Source organism: Carcharhinus amblyrhynchos, unplaced genomic scaffold (assembly GCF_965287045.1).
Source record: "Carcharhinus amblyrhynchos unplaced genomic scaffold, sCarAmb.v2.hapA scaffold_75, whole genome shotgun sequence".
Lineage (NCBI taxonomy): Eukaryota > Metazoa > Chordata > Chondrichthyes > Carcharhiniformes > Carcharhinidae > Carcharhinus > Carcharhinus amblyrhynchos.
This window is the reverse complement of record NW_027649815.1, coordinates 254899-274887: the sequence shown is the minus strand read 5'-3', so window position 1 is coordinate 274887 and position 19989 is coordinate 254899. Positions and strand designations below refer to the sequence as shown.

Below are 19989 nucleotides of genomic sequence, written 5' to 3'. Positions count from 1 at the left end.
TGTGGGATGAGGGTGAAGTTGTACTTTAGAAGGCAGAAATATACCATCATGCTGGATGTTCTTGGTGCTCAGGAGATGGAGGCATACCTGTTCTCTGCTGCTCTGTCCTGTTTGCCATCATGCCTCGCAGGAAAGAGGTATGAGTGTAAGGTAGTGTTTTGCATTGTGTTTGGAAGATGTGTGTCTCATAACTGAAGAGTTGATAGTGTATATATAATCATGCATATGTGGATATGAGGTATGTAGCAGCAGTAAGATTGTAAAGGCAAGGTGAAGTATATCAGTATTAAAAATGAGTTCTGATTGCAGGTAAGTGACTAAACCCTGCATGTATTGAGTGGTGTGAAAGGATGATGGTGAGGGATGTGGGCATTACTTGCTGAGCCAACGTTTATTGCTCATCCCTAAGTGCCCTCCAATTTAGAGGGCATTTGAGCATCAACCCCATTTCCAAGATGGCACTGGAGCGAGTTGGCTTCTTGGAAGCTGTGCTCAGCACACCTTCTAATTCTATCTGTTACACTCATTCTATGCTGCTAAAACTTCATTCTAACTGTTAATGGACTTACCTTGCATTATGTTGGTCTTTCTCTACACCCTAGCTATGGCTGTAACACTATATTCTGCACCCTCTCCTTTCCTTCTCCCCTATGTACTCTATGAAAGGTATGTTTTGTTTGTATACAGTACAAGAAACAGTGCTTTTCACTATATATTAATACACGTGACAATAATAAAATCAAATTGTTACTCCAGAGCTAACACCTGTAGGCCAGACCAGGTAAGGACGGCAGATTCCTTTCTCTAAAGGACATTAGTGAACCAGGTGGGTTTTTTACGACAATTGACAATGGTTTCATGGTCAATTTTAGACATTTTGAGTCCAGATTTTTATTGAATTCAGATTTCACCATCTGCCATGGTGGGATTTGAACCAGGTCACTGGATCTTGCAATATCACTATGCCACCTCCTCTAAATGGCATTTGAAGAGGCATTTATTGACACAACCACTCACGTGAGGTGGTTAAACTTACTTAGGCTCTGCAGCCAGATCCTTGGAGTTACACTTTATGGTTACCTGTCCTCTTTCCATTTACAAAATCTACCTTGGGCCTGCTGAGCTCTGAGGAATCCCATCATTCTTCCTTCTTGCTTTCAAACTCCAGCATTGCATCAGAGAATCTGGAAGTCCTCTCTCTGGAGCATTTAGATGGCTATGCTAGTAAAGCTTCTGATCAATGGTAACCCCTAAAATGTAGATGTTGGGAGATTCAGTGGTGTTATGTCTTTATAATGTCGAGGGGAGTTGTTTAAATTCTCTCTTACTGGAGATGATCAATTCTTGGCACTTGTGTGGCACAAATGCCTGCATAAGAACGTAAGAAATAGGAGCAGAAGTAGGCCATCTAGCCCCTCGAGCCTGCCCCAGCATTCAATAAGATCATGGCTGATCTGAAGTGGATCAATTCCACTTACCTGCTTGCTCCCCATAACCCTTAATTCCCTTATCAATCAGAAATCTATCCACCCGTGACTTAAACATATTCAACGAGGTAGCCTCCATCACTTCAATGGGCAGAGAACTACCCTCTGAGAGAGGAAGTTCCTCTTCAACTCTGTTCTAAACTGACACCCCCCCCCCCCCCTTATTTTGAGGCTGTGCCATCTAGTTCTGGTTTCCTTTCTAAGTGAAAAGAATCTCTCTACTTCTATCCTATCTAGCCCCTTCATTATCTTATATGTCTCTATAAGGTCACCCCTCAGCCTTCTAAACTCCAATGAGTACAGGCCCAATCTAATCAATCTCTCCTCATAAGCTAACTGCCTCATCTCCAGCATCAACCTGGTGAACTCTCTTTATACTCCCTCCAAGGCCAATATATTCTTTCACAAATAAGGGGACCAAAATTGCACACAGTACTCTTGTTGCTAATGCTATTAAACACTTATCAGTTTAAGCCTCAATATTGTCCAGATCCTACTGCAGATAGATAGACTGCTTCAGTATTTGAGGAGTTGTGCATCATACCATATATGTAGATGGTACCATCTGCAAACATCCCCTGGGCCCCTACAGTGGAACAATGGTTAGCAATGCTGTCTCTCAGGGTCAGGGACCTGAGTTCAATTCCAGCCTTGGGTGACACTTTGGTTTGATTTGATTTATTATTTTCACATGTATTAGTATATAGCAAAAAGTGTTGTTTCTTGCGAGCTGTAAACAAAGCATGCCGTTCATAGAGAAGGAGATGAGAGAGTGCAGAATGTAGTGTTACAGTCGTAGCTAGGGTGTAGAGAAAGATCAACTTAATATCAAGTAGGCTCATTCAAAAGTCTGACAGTAGCAGGGAAGAAGCTGTTCTTGAGTCAGTTGGCATGTGACCTCTAACTTTTGTATTTTTTTCCCTATGGGAGAAGGTGGAAGAGAGAATGTCCGGGGTGCTTGGCATCTTCCCTATATGGAGGTGCTGGGTATTCACAACTGGAACAGCCACAATCCAAATCGTCAGTCCTCTGTTCCTTGCTAATGGGGTTGGAGAACTGCTGCCTGAACACTCAGAGCAGATTGGGCCTCTTAAGTGCCCTTTCTTCCCTCCCCTGCCCCAATCCCCAAAACTTTCAACAGCCTGTTCAGCTCCCTGTCACCTCTGCTTATTTGCTCTGTCAGGTTGTAGTTTGAGGGTGATCCATCCTTCTGTATCCATATCTGGAAGCAAGTCTTGGGTATGGAGATTACAGCAGTCAGAACAGTACCCTGTAGTGCATTACACACCACTCACTTCACAACTCAGCAACTTTAAAACAGCCCTGGAAATTCCCAAACACTTCTACAGCTGCAGTAACAGCCAGGAGGAGTCATCAGCAGCTAACCTGCAAATAGTTGATGATTTTTTTAAATAGCACTGGTGAGGGGACTTCCTGCTGCTGAACATATGTTCAGCTGTGCGAAACTGGGAGTTATTAGCTGATGCATTAACAGTATTTCATGCTGATTTAACATTAGGATCTGCCTACTCTTCATATTTTATATAGCACAGCACTATCACCCTCACCAACATGGTAACTAGCATGGCTAATATCAGAAGTTTGTTGATGCAATGGGTGTGCCGCTTTGGCAGCAAAACTGTACTCCTAGTAGTAAAAGAATCCACATGGAAAGGCGTTGAGTTTCATGACTTTGGTATTTAATCCTAAACTTGGTACATGAAGGTTATCTGCTGATGTTGATTATGTATCATCTTGCAGAAGATCTTGAGTCAAATGGAACCATTCCATGGCGTGACTCATTCATAATTAGCAACTGCAGTGGCTTGCATTCTTTGCAATATTAACATATTTACAGATATCTTTATAAAGCAGTCATGTACTGGAATATGTTGGTGCTCTAATATAATGTTCCATAGCATTGTACCCTTGGGATTGAAAAGTTGACAGTGTCACCCCAAAATTTAAGAAGGGCTAGAGCTATAAACTAAGAAATTATTGGCCTATTAACCTACCATCAATTGTAGGAAAGTTACTAATATTTGTTTGTTAGGAACTATGTGACTTAGCATTTGGGAAAAGAAGAACTGATGAAAGAAAGCCAGCATGGATTTGTAAAGAACATCTAAGGAACATAGTTAATTTTTTGATAAGCTAAGTAATATAACAAAGAACAATACAGCATAGGAACAGCCCTTCAGCCCTCCAAGTCTGAGCCAGTCATGATGCCTGCCTAAACTAAAACTGCATGCAATTACGGAGTTCGTATCCTTCCATTCTCATCCTATTCCTGGATTTGTCTAGATGCCCCTTAAATGCTGCTATGGTATCTGCTCCCACCACCTCCCCGGGCAGCAGGTTCCAGGCATTCACCACCCTCTGTGGGAAAAAAATGTTGCCTCGCACATCTCCTCTAAACTTTTCCCCACGCACCTTTAACCTATGTCCCTTAGTATTTGATTTTTCTACATTTGGAAACAGCATCTGACTATCCAAGGTAAGGTAGTGTCAGTGGGTGTTATTTAGATGGGCTTACAGAAGGCATATTCAACATGCTGGATACGATGCACTTTCAAAGAGCTGGTGCTGACTCTGTGGGCAAATGGCTTCCTTCTGCACTGTAGGGGGACTCTATGGATCCTCCGTTATCAATATCCTGGGAGTAACCATTGACCAAAAATCGATTGGCCATTTAAAAACTGTGGCTACAAGAAAAGGTTAAGACTGGAAACTCTGCAGTAACTCACCTCCCCCTGTCCGTTAATAAACGACAAGAGTCAGGAGTGTGATAGAACATTCTCAACTTGCCTGGTTCGGTGCAGCTCCAATAACAGTCAAAGTTCAGAAGTTCGCCCTGAGTCCCACACACACCATCTGACTTGGAACGAGATCGCCATTCTTTCACTGTTAGTGGATTCAAATCGTGGGGAAGATGATGGCATAGTGCTAACATCACTGAATTAGTAATCCACAAGTCCAGGCTAATGCCTGAGGGAGATGGGTTCAGATCACCTCCCCCAACTCCTGATCACTGCCCCCTTGGCAATGGCAGGCTGCCATACTGGTGCTGTCCTGTCCTGGGGCTTTATTGGCTTCTCGAGCCACCAACATCTGGTCCCTGTTGGTGGAGACAATTTGTGACCCTCGCCAATGGGGATCTCCTTTATTTTAATGTAATTAATGCCACTGTTTCATCCACTCATTCAACTAAAGGGAACGGCTTCCCCCACCTCTCCGTCATACCACGTCTAATTTTCCATATTAATGGAATAAAAGCCAAGACCATACAATCCCTACTTTAACCCCTTTAGCCTTGGCATCATTCTGATAATTCTGCGTCAGAGATGCCAACACCGATCGCAACGACTTGAGGAGGAGAGATGCCACTCGTATCATGGTGGGGGGGCGGTGCTGAGATACCAGCTCTGATCGCAGGGAGTGAAGAGGGGGTGAGATGCCAGCTTTGATCAGTGGGGGTGGGGAATGGGATTATGGTGGAAGGGGAGAAATGCCAGCTCTGATCATTGTCGGGGCGGGGGGGGGGGGGGGGGGGGAGGCTAGTGATGCAGGCTTCGTTCATGGACGAAGGTGGGGGCAGCGTAGAGATGCCTGCTGTAACCGTTATGGTGGAGAGGGGGAGAGAAATTGCTGAGATCTCCAGAGTAGGGACGGCGGGAGGCGGGTTATTTCTTCCTCTGAACCGGCAGTCCTTTATAAACGGCACCCCAATCTCTGCGCCATTGTGCTTATTGGTGTGTTTATGACATGGCTTCGCAACATGACAGCGTTCAACCAGTTTTTATTTTAATAAAGCATCAAAAGATCTGGAGAGAAACACAGTGGTTTTCAGTCAAAACCTGGCATTTTGCTATTTTTGGTAAGATTCTGGGTTTTGCATCTTAGTTGTGCCATTTAGTTGAAGAGTAGAAGGATGCCACTAAGCAAGAACTAGGTACTTTACTAGTTCGAGAGACTTGTATTTTGAGTCACATTTCCTCAGGCCAAATGCGCAGTGGTAACTATTGAGTCAGGTCGATGGAGTTTGCTGCAAAGTGGTTAACCTATATAACTTAGCCTGTCACATTAGGTGATAGCAGTACTTGACACCATGTAAGTAAGTAAAGGTGCTGGAGAGGAGGCAGTGATGATTTACAGAGATGATACCAGAAATGCGTGGCTCTACCTATCAGGAAAGGATTGATAGGCTGGATCTCTTCTCTCTTGGAGGAGAAATGAAGGCTGAAGAGTGGCCTTTGAAAGTGATTTAAGATTTTGATGGAGTGGACATCATGTTTCCTCTTGTGGAGAAGAGCATAACCAGAGGCCGTCAATATAATATAGTCACCAAGTAATTCAGTAGAAACCTTTTTATCCAGAGAGTGGCGAGAATGTGTAACTTGCTGCAACAGGGTGTGGTTGAAGCAAATAGTATGGATGCATCGAAGGGGAAGCTAGGCAAGCGGATGAGGGGTAGGGAATAGATGGTTACAGTGGCATTTATTCTAGTTGGTCTATGTTGTGAACTCTCCAAATGTGCAAGATCCGACCCAGAACTATAAGCAATACTGATTAAGTCAGCTTAAAGACCAAACACAGGATCTGTTGGAATTCTGTTCAGTGATAATTGACATTTTAAGGGAATATAAGTATATACTGATTGTATTTTGAAAATAATGTTCATACATGCTGGGGTGAATTTTCCTATTCTGACCTCCAAAGGGAGCAGGTGTGGGCCGGACCATGGAAAGGCCCATTGACCTTGGGTGGGATTTTCTATTTTTGGGGAGAGTGCAGCTGGAAAATCTCACTTTGTGTGCAGCTATAATGGCATTATTTGTACTAGCTGATAATACACTGCACCCAAAACTTCAGGTGTTACTTTCCATGGGATCACTAAGATATTAAAAAAAACTACTTGTATTCCACCGGTCTTCCTCATGCATTCATTGCTTAATTGTTCCAAAAGACCAGTGACTGATATAGCACGGTTTTCATAATTATTTAACTGGATGATGTTAGGATATGAGGAACATGAAGTACAACTTGTAAAATCAGTGCCATCAGGTGAACATTTGAAATCTGTTTCTTTGGTATTGTTTCGATCAACCAATGACTGTAGAAATTCCCTACACAATTCACTTAAGATTTGATTTGATTTATTAACGTACAGTGAAAAGTATTGTTTCTTGCACGCTATACAGACAAAACATGCCATTCATAGAGAAGGAAATGAGAGAGTGAAGAATGTAGTGTTACAGTCATAGCTAGGTTGTAGAGAAAGATCAACTTACTGCAAGGTAAATGAATTTATAAGTCTGACAGCAGCAGAGAAGAAGCTGTTCTTGAGTCGGTTGGTACGTGACCTCAAGGTTTTTGTATCTTTTTCCCAATGGGATAAGGTGGAAGAGAGAACGTCCGGGGTGCGTGGGGTCCTTAATTATGCTGGCTGCTTTGCTGAGGCAGCGGGAAGTGTAGACAGAAGCAATGGCCATGAGGCTGATTTGTGTCTTGGATTGGGCTACATTCACGACCTCTTGTAGTCACTTGTGGTCTTGGGCAAAGCAAGAGCCATACCAAACTGTGATACACCCAGAAAGGATGCTTTGTAAGGTGCATCTGTAAAAGTTGGTGAGAGTCGTAGCTGACATGCCAAATTTCTTTATTCTTCTGAGCAAGTAGAGGCGTTGGTGGGCTTTCTTAACTATAGTGTCAGCATGGGGGGAACCGAGACAGGTTGTTGGTAATCTGGACACCTAAAAACTTGAAGCTCTCGACCCTTTTCTACTTTGTCCCCGTTGATGTAGACAGGGACATGTTCTCCTTTACGCTTCCTGAAGTTGATGACAATCCCCTTCGTTTTGTTGACATTGAGGGAGAGATTATTGTCGCTACACCAGTTCACCAGATTCTCTATCTCATTCCTGTACTCTGTCTCGTCATTGTTTGTGATCTGATCCACTACGTTGGTGTTGTCAGCAAACTTGAAAATCGAATTGGAGGGGAATTTGGCCACACAATCATAGGTGTATAAGGAGTATAGTAAGGGGCTGAGAACACAGCCTTGTGGGGCACCAGTGTTGAGGATGATCATGGAGATGTTATTGTTGCCTGTTCTTATTGATTGTGGTCTATGCGTTAGGAAGGTTAAGATATTGATGGAACAACTTACAAAAGAAATGGCAGCATCAATGCCAAACCTTAATCAGGGCAGAGCCCAGAGGACCACATGTTTCTTTAGTCACTTAGTGCCATAGAAAAGTTACAGCACAGCAACTGACCACTTGGCTCATCTTGTCCATGCCAGCCCGAGCACACTCAGATGCCCTTTCTAACCCCACCTTCCTGCACCTGGCCCATAGCCTTAGTCTTAGTTTCAGATGCTCACCTCTCAGATAAAAGAAATCTGTTCCACTTTGCAGGAAGGGCTAACCTTGTTAGCAAGGTAAACACTCGCCACTGCTAGTGCTGGTAAGGTCAATGTACTGCAAATACAAAATAGCCTGTATTTGGAACCAATAAATACCAAGCAATGAAAAAATCTTTCAATTTGATTAAAAAATGCTATCTTTAATGTGTGATGTTCCAGAACAACAGCATTTTCTGTGAATTCTATGTGATCGTGTTTACAAAGTTTGTTACTTCTGTTAAAGGTACACTGCAGGAGCTGATCTCTCACACCGTGGTGCATTGGGCTCAGGAAGCTTTCATCCAGAACCCTGAACTGGTGCGGTTGATGTTCAGCTTGCTGCACAGACAGTATGATGGTGTGGGTGAGCTTATCCGTGCTATGCCTAAGGCGTACATCATTAATGCTACATCTGTGGAGGACACCATGAATTTGCTGGAATGCCTGGGACAGATCCGCTCATTGCTCATTGTCCAAATGGGCCCAGAAGAAGAGAGGCTTATGATTCAGAGCATTGGGTATGTAGTGAGGAATTATTACATAGAATCAGGGCAGCACGGTGGCACAATGGTTAGCACTGCTCCCTCACATCACCAGGGACCTGGGTTCAATTTCCGGTTTGGGTCAATGCCTGTGCGGAGTCTTCACATTCCCAACGTCTCTGCGTGGATTTCCTCCGGGTGCTCCAATTTCCTTCCAGTCTGAAAGACGTGCTGGTTAGGTGCGTTGGCCTTGATAAATTCCCTGAATGGGGCGACTAGGGGATTTTCACAGTAATTTCATTGCAGTGTTAATGTAAGCCTACTTGTGACACTAATAAATAAGCTTTAAACTTTGCACTGATGTACAGTATATTCATTCAGTTCAACCACTCCATGTATCATTCTTTAATTAATGAGATCCAGCCTATTCATTCACTTCTGATGGTTATAAGATCATAAGATATAGGAGCAGAATTAGTCTACTCCGCCATCCACCATTCGATCATGGCTAAGTTTCTCAACCCCATTCTCCCACCTTTTCCTGTAACCTTTGATCCCCTTATCAATCAAGAACCTATACAACTCTGTCTTAATTCACTTTGACCTGGCCTCCACAACCTCCTCTGGTAATGAATTCCACAGATTCACCATCCTCTGGCTGAAGAAATTCCTCTTCCCCTCAGTTATAAAAGGTTGCCCTTTTACTCTGAGGCTGTGTCCACGGATCCTAGTCTCTCCTACTAATGAAAACATCTTCCCCATATCCAGTCCTTTCAATAATCTGTAAGTTTTAGTGAGATTCCCCCCTCATTCTTCTAAACTCTGTTGAGTACAGGCCCAGAGTCCTCAAATGCTTCCCTTAGGTCAAGCTTTTCATTCCTGGGATCATTCTCATGAACCTCCTTTGGACACTCTCCAGGGCCAATATGCCCTTCCTTAGTACGGGGCCCACAATGGCTCATAGTAGCTTTGCAAATCTAAGTTGTTGCACCCTCTCTGTAAGTGGCTTTATTTTTTTTAATATGGTGTGGTGAACAGAACTGCACACACTCCCAAGTATAGTCTTGCCAATGTTCAAATGTAGCATCATTTCTCTACTTTTTAATTTTGTCCTTCTGGATAAAATTGGTTTGCTTCATTTTTTATGGCTTTATCAACCATCAGTGCTGCTTTGTGATTTCCCTACTTGTATTCCCATATCCCATTGCACCTTCACTCCATGCAGACCGACTATCCAAACAATAAGTCACCTCTTATTTTTCCTTACCAATATGCGGCATCTCACACTTATCTGTGCAGAAACTCGTTTGGCAATTGTAAGCCCATTCTGAAGAGTTGTTACCATTCTCTTGTAAATTGTTGCAGTCCTCCTCAGTAATTACCTCCCCCTTGTCCACAACTTTAGAAATTGTGCAATTTATTCCAGAGTCTAAGTTGTTTGTTCAAAATTGCGAACAGCAGTGGTGGCAGCCCCACAGACACCTTATGAAAACACCAATTCCCAGATGCTGCCATTCTGAATAGCTGCTCTTTTATCACTATTCTCTCTGGTTTCTGCATTGCAGCTGGATAACTGTTCTGCTGATTATCGCCTGGCTCCACGTTCAGTCTATAATGCGGTTTGTCAGATATTTTCAACATCTAGGTGATATGCATCTCCCCCTGGAGGCGAATTTCAGCCAGTGCTTCCTCTGCCTCTTCCCTAAATCTAGCTTTCTATTTATCACCGCATCAATTAAATTTGCCTCTGAATCTCCACATGAGGAGGTGACGGAGTGAAAATAAATGGGATAAATTTAGTTGCCAAAGCAGGTGGAATTGGGACTGCAAGCTAAAACTTCAAACCAAAGCCCAATCTTTCCACTTTCCCACCAGGTGATTTTCACAGTAACTTCATTGCAATGTTAATGTAAGCCTTACTTGTGACTAATAAATATACCTTTACTTTCAGCCTTAATGGAGAGAGGAGACCAATTTGCTTTCAGGACGAGATTTGATCAATAAATCTTTTAAAGCAGTCAATGTGCCTCAGTTTTTAAATGCTTTCCATTTTTCCTACTTAGCCTGGATTTCTTTTGATATCAGGAAATCTGGCAGGTAAAAGGAAATGAGGATTGTAAAATGGCACGAAGGAGCCATTTGGCCTATTGTGACTGTATGCTCTTTCAAACAGCAATCTAGTTAGTCATGCCGTCCTGTTCTTACCCATATCCCTACAATTTTTTATCTTTCAAGCTTTATCCAGTTCCCTTTTGAAAGTTGCCATCAAATCTGTCTCCACCATCTTATTGGGCAGTGCATTCCAAATGCTAACTGTTTGTTGTGTGGAAAGGTTTCTATGCCTGTCGCTTCTGGTTCTTTTGCCAGCCAACGTAATTCTTGTTATCGAATTTCCAGCCATTGAAAAGAGTTTTACTTTATTTTACTCTATTTAGACACTTAATGGTTTTCAAAAGCCTCTATGAAATTTGGCCTTCGTGTCCTCTGCTGCAAGGAGGACAATCCAGTTTCTCCAAGTTATTTGGGTAACTGTAATCCCTCATCCCCGCGCCTGTTTTAGTGAGTTTCTCCTGTACACTCCCCATTACCTTTCACATTCTTTGTAAAGTGTAGCGCCAAGGATTGGATTTCAGCTGGGACTGTATTGGTGTTGAAGGTGACAGGACCCAGTAAGCTTGCATGTTTCCTTCCCTGCAATTCTGACCAATGCACCCACTATCTCTGACCACTACGATCTCCCACCTCCACCCATTCCTGCAGCTAGGCTTATATACAAATATTAGTAATTCAAATGACACCATGGGTTAAAATCGCAATCTGTAAGAAGGTACAAAGAGAAGGAGTTTCTTTTACGAGTGGTTGTCTTTTTCTTCACAGGAACATCATGAACAATAAAGTCTTCTATCAACATCCAAACTTGATGCGTGCTTTGGGCATGCATGAAACTGTTATGGAAGTAATGGTGAACGTATTAGGAGGTGGTGATTCAAAGGTAATTAATGTGTATTAAACTATGTTAGTCTGAATTTCATACTGTATTTCACATTGCCATTTGTGGCATCTTAGCGCACTAAGTATCCAGGGATTCAGTTAGATTTATTTTCACAGATTGGACAGAACATTTTAGCTGCTAAATGAACCCATCAATAAATTAAACGAGAAACTTTCATCTCATTCACGAGTTGTCTTGCTTCAGGCATCAGAGCTAATTACTAGTCAATGGATGGAATGTTCCAATCATAAGTGGCACAGTGGTTAGCACTGCTGCCTCAACGCCAGGGACCAGGATTCGATTCCGGCCTTAGGTCGCTGTCTGTGTAGTGTTTGCACGTTCTCCCCATATCAGCGTTGTTTCCTCCAGCTGCTCTGGTTCCCTCCACGCTCCAAAGATGTGCAGGTTAGATGGATGCCTGTGCTAAACTGTCCCTTGATGTCCGAAGATGTGTAGGTTAGGGGAGATTAGTTGGATAAATATGCGAGGCTACAGCAACAGAATCTGAGTGGGATGCTCTATCAGAGAGTTGGCGCAGACTTGATGGGTTGAACAGCCTGCTTCTGCACTATTGGGATTCTACAATTCATAATCCACAAAACTTCCAATAATAATTAAGGATGAAAATCAACTTTAAATATGTATTTTTGAAAAATATTTTAGCAGCAAATGTATTAAACTGAGAACTTAAAATACTGGAGGGAAAAAGTTTGCAAATTTATTAAAGTTACAATATTTACAATAACATGATTAAACCCAACTAGGAAGCGATATTTAATTTTTGTTTAAAATGTGTCAAATGATGGATAACATCAACTGTTTGTGACTTTCTGAGACACCTTGCAGGCTGAGTTCACTGGGAACCAAATTATCTGTGAAACATTTGAGACAAAGCTGCTTTCCAACCTTTTTAGTGGACATGTGCGACCGTCTCCCGACTCTCCCATCCTGGTATTCTCCCCTTGCAACATCATTAGCACCAATGAGCCATCAACTAAGCCAGGGGCAGTCTCCAAGCCTATTTTAAATGGCTAACTTTATCACTAACATATCACACAGGGAAGATTGGATGAACATGCGCTGTAGTCTTGCTGCTGCTTATGCTGGACTTCCTAGCGGTGAGGGGTGTATTCAACAGGAAACCCCCTCAAAAACAGCAGGACCGTAAGATCCTGCTGCCAGCGAGGGACGTGCTGCCTTATGCCACTACAAAACCTGCCACGGAGGGGCCGGTAAATCCCACCCAAAGTGTATGGGCAGCATAATGGCACAGTGATTAGCACTGCTGCCTCTCAGCGCCAGGGACCTGGGTTCGATTCCCAGCTTGGGACACTGTAGTTTGCATGTTCTCCCCAAGTCTGCGTTGGATTTCTCCAATTTCTCAGGTTTCCTCCCACAGTCTGAAATATGCGCTGGTTAGGTGCATTGGCCGTGCTAAATTCTCCCTCAGTGTACCCAAACAGGCGCTGGAGTGTGGCGACTGGGGGATTTTCACAGTAACTTCATTGCAGGGTTAATGTAAACCTACTTGTGGCACTTAATAAATAAACTTTAAACTTGTACGCCCTGGATGTAATTATGTGACTACGAATCGTAGCCAGCAGGTTAAATTCTGAAAGATTGGTTCATATAGTTAAGGTTTAACATTCTGTATGTTCTTCAGAATACAACAGTAACTTCTGAAAAGCAGACAGACCTTGTTTTTATTCTCTCAAATATCTCCACTTCATTATCTAATTTTACTGCTTGTTCTAATCTCTGTAGTCCTTCCTTTAATTTCCCTGCTCGCTGTTGAATTCTCTTTGGTTTTATTTTAGCCCATGTCCTGTTTTGTGGTTAACCCAGTTTTTAGAATATTAATCAGTAAATCAAAGTGTTGCCTTAATTGATGGATCAGAAGATATATTAAAATCCCAATAGGATGATGGCTCTGCAATTCTATTAATAGGGTCCAATTAAAATGAGTACAAGTGACCTGTTTACAATTGCTGATTTTTTTTGAGAAAGAGCCAAGATTAAAATTACCAAGTACACAGGTCCACATCAGATAATATTATGCAACATGTAATGCAAAAAATTTTAGGTGAACTTGCATTTCCAATTGGCAACTGGCAGTATATCCTGAAAATTATGGCCTTCTACTGGTGATTTCTCAAGGTGTGTTTCCAGCAAGTGTCACTGTCTCCTGTGATCACCACATTGCAAAATTGAACTCCTTACTTTTAGTAGCTATTCCTTAGTGTGTGCAAATGTAGCTATTCCATATAGATGGTGCAAATGCCACAAAATTTAAGTATACAAAATACAACTTCCTTCCTGTCTTAGCAAGAAAGAGAAGAATAACTTTTGTTTTATAATGTCTTATCAATTCTTTATCACAAAGTACTTCAAATCAATTAATTACCAGCAAAACATCGTTAAGATATGGGTGGCATAGTGGTTAGCACTGCTGCCTCACAGCACCAGGGACCTGTGTTCGACTCCCAGCTTGGGTCACTGTCTGTGTGGGGTCTGCATATCCTCCCCCTGACTGCCTGAGTTTTCTCTGGATGCTCTGGTTTCCTCCCACAGTCCTAAAGATGTGCTGGTTAGGTGTATTGACCGTGCTAAATTCTCCCTCCGTGTACCCGAACAGGCGCCGGAGTGTGGCAACTAGGGGATTTTCACAGTGACTTCATTGCAGTGTTAATGTAAGCCTACTTGTGACCCCAATAAATAAACTTGAAACTTCGTCACTAGTTACAAACAGCAGACAGTCGTGCATATTGAGGTCTCGTGCATATTAAGATCCCACAATAGTAAATGAGGCAAATAACCAATTAATCTGTATTTTGTATGCTGTTGGGTGGAGGTTGATTAGGTTAAACAATATTAGTAGATCTCTCTGCTTTTCTTTGAATAGTAATCGTTTGCATCCATACTGACAAAGGAACCTTTGACTTTTTTTACATTTAACTCCAAATCTGCTACTATTACATCTTTCCACCTTTAATGGCTGTTTAGTACGTCAGCTGAACATGGGTGTATGTGAATTCAATAAATATAAAAAATGTTCATTCAAGTTTCACTGAGATGTATACCTTGTTCTTATAGGAGATACGGTTCCCTAGAATGGTGACAAACTGCTGCCGATTCCTGTGCTATTTCTGTCGCATCAGCCGCCAGAATCAGCGAGCCATGTTTGATCACTTAAGCTACCTACTGGATAACAGCGGCATTGGACTGGGTAAGGAATTAATCTGATAGACAATGGTAATTGTTGATGTTGTATAGGGCCCATTCATTCCTGAGAATAGACATAGACAGCACTTAACATGATTTTTAAAAATTATTTTCTTTATTGAATAAAAGTTAAAATTAACACTACAGAAACAAAAAAGAAAGAGTTAACTTGGAGAAACTGGCTTTTTCACTGCCAGCCCCTATACTAATCTTGAACACTCACTGAACTCGCAAACAAGACTGAACACTGAACTCAACACACACTGAAATGCACAATGTTATTCTTAATCTGTGTTATTGAAATTGCTGGTACAAACTGTGTCCCTAACTTTTATAAACAATTGGCAGCCTAGTGGCCATGAAAGCTTCTACTTTGGCTTGTGAGAAAGCTTGTTTACCTTGCATTGCACTTTCAAAGAATGCAGTCAATTTCTAAACTAATCCCAGAATGCCTGCTGAGTTTAAAATGTGGCTAAGTTGGCTTTGAAGCTTAGCAGAATTAGTTACGTAGGCAGGCATATCTTAAAATGAAGTCTTTTAAGGATCCTACATAAATGAAAATATGACGATTGCACAAACAAATTGTTCAGGAGAAAATTCAAATGTTTTATTGGCCAGTTCAAGTTTTAAATGTGCATTTCTAATGACTTCTTTTATGAGAATTTGGTACTTTTTTTGCAGCCTTGCAAAAATGTTGAATTCATTGAAAGTACTTGGTTGTAGCCCAGCACTTGAGAGAGATCCTCTCTCTTGTACCATGTCAGCATTACTATTTAAGGTTTCCAAATTATTTCAAAAATGGATGCTTCCTGGTGACCAAAAGTGTGAAACTTTTTAAAAATGGCCCACTGTTGCATTTAGTTAACTCGTAGTATCATTGTGCAGAAGGAGGCCATTTAGCTCATTGAGTCTGCACCGATTCTCTGACAGAGTATATTACTCAGGCCCTCTTCCCCCACCCAATTCCCAGAACCCCACACATTTACCATGTCTAACCCATCTAACCTACACACCTTTGAACTATGGGAGGAAACTGGAGCACCCAGAGGAAACCCGTGCAAACATGGGAGAATATGCAAACTCTTTCAGTCACCCAAGGCCAGAATTGAACCCGGGTCCCTGGCGCTGAGGCAGCAGTGCCATCGATCTCAATAAAGGGAATCCTTCAAATCAATGTCTTCACTTGATTTTTTTTTAATGCAAATGATTCCTCCAACACCAAACTATCACCATCAAACTATATTTAGCATTACATCAAAAGGACGGAGAAATTACATAGGAGTACAAAGCTTCAGTTACAAGTAAATGCTGCTTGGAGTCCCGGAGACGCGTGCTCTTTCAATTAGAGCATATTTGATTCAAACACAACACTGATTATTACCCTGATTCTAACCAAAGCAGATCTAAAGTGGTGCTTTATGAAAACTTGAGAAACTAGTTTCAGTTGCCAGATCTTTCTGCCCCCAGGGAACATTGTCTCCTGAGTTTTCTTGCTAAACAGGTCTTCAGCTTTGTAAGATTTTGCAGAATTTGTACAGATTATTGAAGCAATCTATTTTCTGATCTTCAGATTAAATAACACCATTGACCTCAAAACTGTCTGAAATTGCTACGTGGATTAGCTTTCTACAAATCAATCATAGTATGGGGTGACACAGTAGCACAGTGATTAGCAAAGCTGCTTCACAACACCAGGGACCCAGGTTCGATTCCTGGCTTGGGTCACTGTCCGTGTGGAGTTTGCACGTTTTCCCGTGGGTTTCCTCCAGTTCCCTCCAACATTTAGAAAGTGCTGGTTAGGTGCATTGACCCAACGGGTACTGGACTGTGGTGAACAGGGGAATTTCACAGTAGCTTCGTTGCAGTGTGAATCATAGAATCCCTACAATGCAGAAGGAGGCCATTCGGCCTATCGAGTCTGCACCACTCACAATCCCACAGGCTGTATTCCTATACATTTACTCTAGCTAGTCCTCCTGACACAAAGGGACAATTTAGCATGGCCAATCCACTTAACCCACACATCTTTGGATGGTGAGAGGAAATTGGAGCCCCGGAGGAAATCAATGCAGACACGGGGAGAACATGCAAACTCCACACTGGCAGAGACAGTGAGCCGGGAATCAAACTCAGGTCCCTGGCACTGTGAGGCAGCAGAGCTAACCACTGTGCCACCATGCTGCCCAATGTAAGCCTTACTTGTGATTAATTAATAAATAAATAAAATGACTAGTGAGGTATATGAAAATGCCAAACAGGAGTGTAATCTTACCGACTGTTCGCACCCCAGTCCTGCTGTGGCCAGGATGGAGAATTTGGCCCCCAGCCAAATTTCCATTCACTGCAGTGGGACCAGAAAATCAACGGCCATAAGATTTCGGCCTAAGTCTCGAAAGGGATGGGGAAAGCTGAAAAGGTAGTACCAAAGAGACAGAAATTTATTTTAACTGGCCCTTATTTTACCTCTATCAATATCATTACTGTTTCGTTCCAATTAGAGTGATGCACTTTGCAATTCCTGATGTCGGTAGAAGAATCCATGTCCAGGTCTTATTGGGTAGGGTTTTTTTCATTCTGTCAGTATCGTCAGGATGAAAAGTGGTTCAGAAATCCACAAATGTCACCAGCAAGACACAGGGTGACTTTGAAAGAGGTGGCAAATCAAGCGGCTGCCTCCCAAAGCCCCTCATCAATTAAGAATGATGGGCAGGCTCCTGAGACTGGAGGACCGATAAGGGGCTGGCCGCCAAAGGATCACAAATCAGCAGCTGCACTGTCAGATCTGCATGTGCTGAAATATGCAGGTGGTCTTGCAGGTTCTGTTCCAGGAAGGTGTGATTAGGAAGGGCACCTGGGGTGCCTTTGGGTCAGCAGGGACAAGATGGATTGAGTGGCCCCCATTTGTGCCGCATCATTTCTATAGTTCTCCATCTCAATGCAAGACAGTTTTTTGTTCTCATTCACCAGCCACAAGTGGGGTAAATGAGAGCCAGAAATGCCTGGGGCTGTCAGATACGAGGGGACAAGCCCTATCACCTGCCCTCCACAACCAAAGGCATTGCCATAGTTGCGGGTGAGTTTTTCAACATGAGTACCTCTTGCATTTAGTGGAACCTGTAGCTCCAGTTCTTTCCCAGCTTGGATGCACCCCGATTTATCCAGCCTGAGAGGCCTTCCGATACACTGGGTACCCTGTGTGTCAACTGAATAATTCACTTGGCACTGGAAAGAATGCCCTTCATTGAACCCTCAGAACTTAATTGTAACTTCTATGCCACTGTTGCTCCTGCATAATCTCATGGAGTTGGGAACGTGTTGTGGAGCCAGTCCAATTTGTATTGCCTCCTATTTTCACCCTTCCCCCACTCTGCCAGCACAGACCATTAAAAATTCAGGACTTGTCAAGCTGCATTTTCGTCCTCAAGATAGGAACTGAGTCAGGAATTTTCTTGACTTTGCAATTCTACCTCAGTCCTGACCACGCCCACCCACTGTATTTCCCATCATGCCAGCTATTGTGTGCTGAGCTGGCAGTGGAGGTAGGAAAATGCTGAGATGGGTGTTAGATGGCGCACTTCTATCTGCTGGGACATTGGCCTGGTTCTCCACATGGTTGTTAGGTCCTCTGGCCCTCACCCCAAAACCTCATGACCCCTCCATTTCACCCATTCATTCTCTATACCCACTTTTCACAGTATCCACAGAACTCTTGAGCATTATAACAATACTCCACTAAATACAGGGCAGCACAATAGCACAGTGATTAGCACTGCTCCTTCACAGCTCCAGTGACCTGGGTTCGATTCTCAGCTTGGGTCACTTTCTGTGTAGAGTTTGCACATTCTCGTCGTGTCTGCATGGCTTTCCACTGGGTGCTCCGGTTTCTTCCCACAGTCCAAAGATGTGTGGGTTAGGTTGATTGGCCATGTTAAAATTGCCCCTTAGTGTCCTGAGATATGTTAGTGGGATTAGCAGGTAAATATGTAGGGATAAGATGGTAGGGCCTGGATGGGATTGTGGCTGGTGCAGACTCAATGGGCCAAATGGCCTCTTTTTCTACACTGTAGGGTTTCTATAATTTACAGCATGCCGCCTCAAAAATGACTAGTTTATCCCTACTCTCTGGTTTTCTGACTGTTAACCAATCCTGAAACCATACTATTCCAATCCCATGAAGCCTGTTTTTTAAATAATGTACTTACTAGTTCATGCTGTCTCCCCTCACTTTTATGTCCTGTTCCCAGTTAAAAGGCAATTTTCCACAGACTGTCTCCTATAATCTGCTCCTTTATATTGCATAGGATTTGCATACCACCTCTAACAATAAGAGTGGGATTCTCCAGCTGTTCACACCAGTGGGATTCTCTGAACGGAGATTTGGCTGAGTGTCAAGGAGTGGCAGGGTGTGAACAGCTGGAGAATTTGGGCCCAAGCCATGTATCAATATCTGACTTACCGATACTTTTAAAGTACATTAATCACCATTGTCTCTCTCTCTCTCCTCCCTCTCAAAAAGACAGAAAATAACACAGACCAAAGTGTAAAGATTGATTTGATCAGATTTATTTACAAGCTGAATAATGAATAGAAATCAGTGGGTTGTAGCAAGATACCGAAAGAGCACACCACTTTAATAAAGCTTTAAGCATGTAATCAATCACAAAATAATTATGTCTACTTTAGAATGATTGATTTTTAAAGCCTGATGAACAACAGAACTTCTTGATGGTGGTAAATTTTGCCATTTGGAATCAGAATATCGATAGACACTAGAAGTTTCAATTCAAATCTGGCACAGGAACCAAAGCAGAGAAACAGTGGTGTGACCAACAACACCGGATGGTTTTAACATTACAATTGTTTCCTAAAAATAAACAAACAGTCTGACTCAAATAGATTTTATACCTTATGAGCTGAGGTGTTAACATCTTTGAGTATTGCTGCTTCCTGTATTACTTTTCCTTAAATCGCCTTTAAATTGCCCAATCAACATTATTTATAGAGCTTATTCCATCCCTTCAGTGCGCACAAGTTAACATTTCAGATAAATTATTTTGGTCAGCAAATCACTTTTTGATCGAACCAAACAAAGGCATCGAAACAAAAAGGAAAAGCCACCTTAATATTGAATATGATGACTGGGTGTGATTGCATGCAGCCAGCTTTGTATATGGGATATATCCCATGCCAATAGTGAGATCTTTCCGTAAATGGGGGGCACTGAAGCCAGTTTAAGATTGATTTCATACCAACTTCCTGACATCAACTAAAACAAAATAGTGCAATCTTTATTTTTGTCACAATACAAACTGTTTTGGAGGGGGCAATTATTATTTCTGTGCATTACTGTGTCCTACATCCTTCAAAAGTAAGTAATATAGCATTATTTATTTTGTCACC

General features: G+C 42.4%; 1 protein-coding gene across 11 annotated transcripts in view; it reads left to right on the top strand.

Moving 5' to 3' along the window:
• The window catches only part of LOC145337795 (ryanodine receptor 1-like), a 448949-nt gene that overhangs the window by 188505 nt on the left and 240455 nt on the right, over positions 1-19989 (top strand). For all 11 annotated transcript variants that reach the window (XM_080182647.1, XM_080182646.1, XM_080182643.1 and 8 more), the window contains 3 exons: positions 8138-8411; positions 11253-11367; positions 14461-14593. In XM_080182647.1, coding sequence (XP_080038773.1) covers positions 8138-8411; positions 11253-11367; positions 14461-14593 — 522 coding nt within the window. The remainder of the gene's footprint in view (positions 1-8137; positions 8412-11252; positions 11368-14460; positions 14594-19989) is intronic.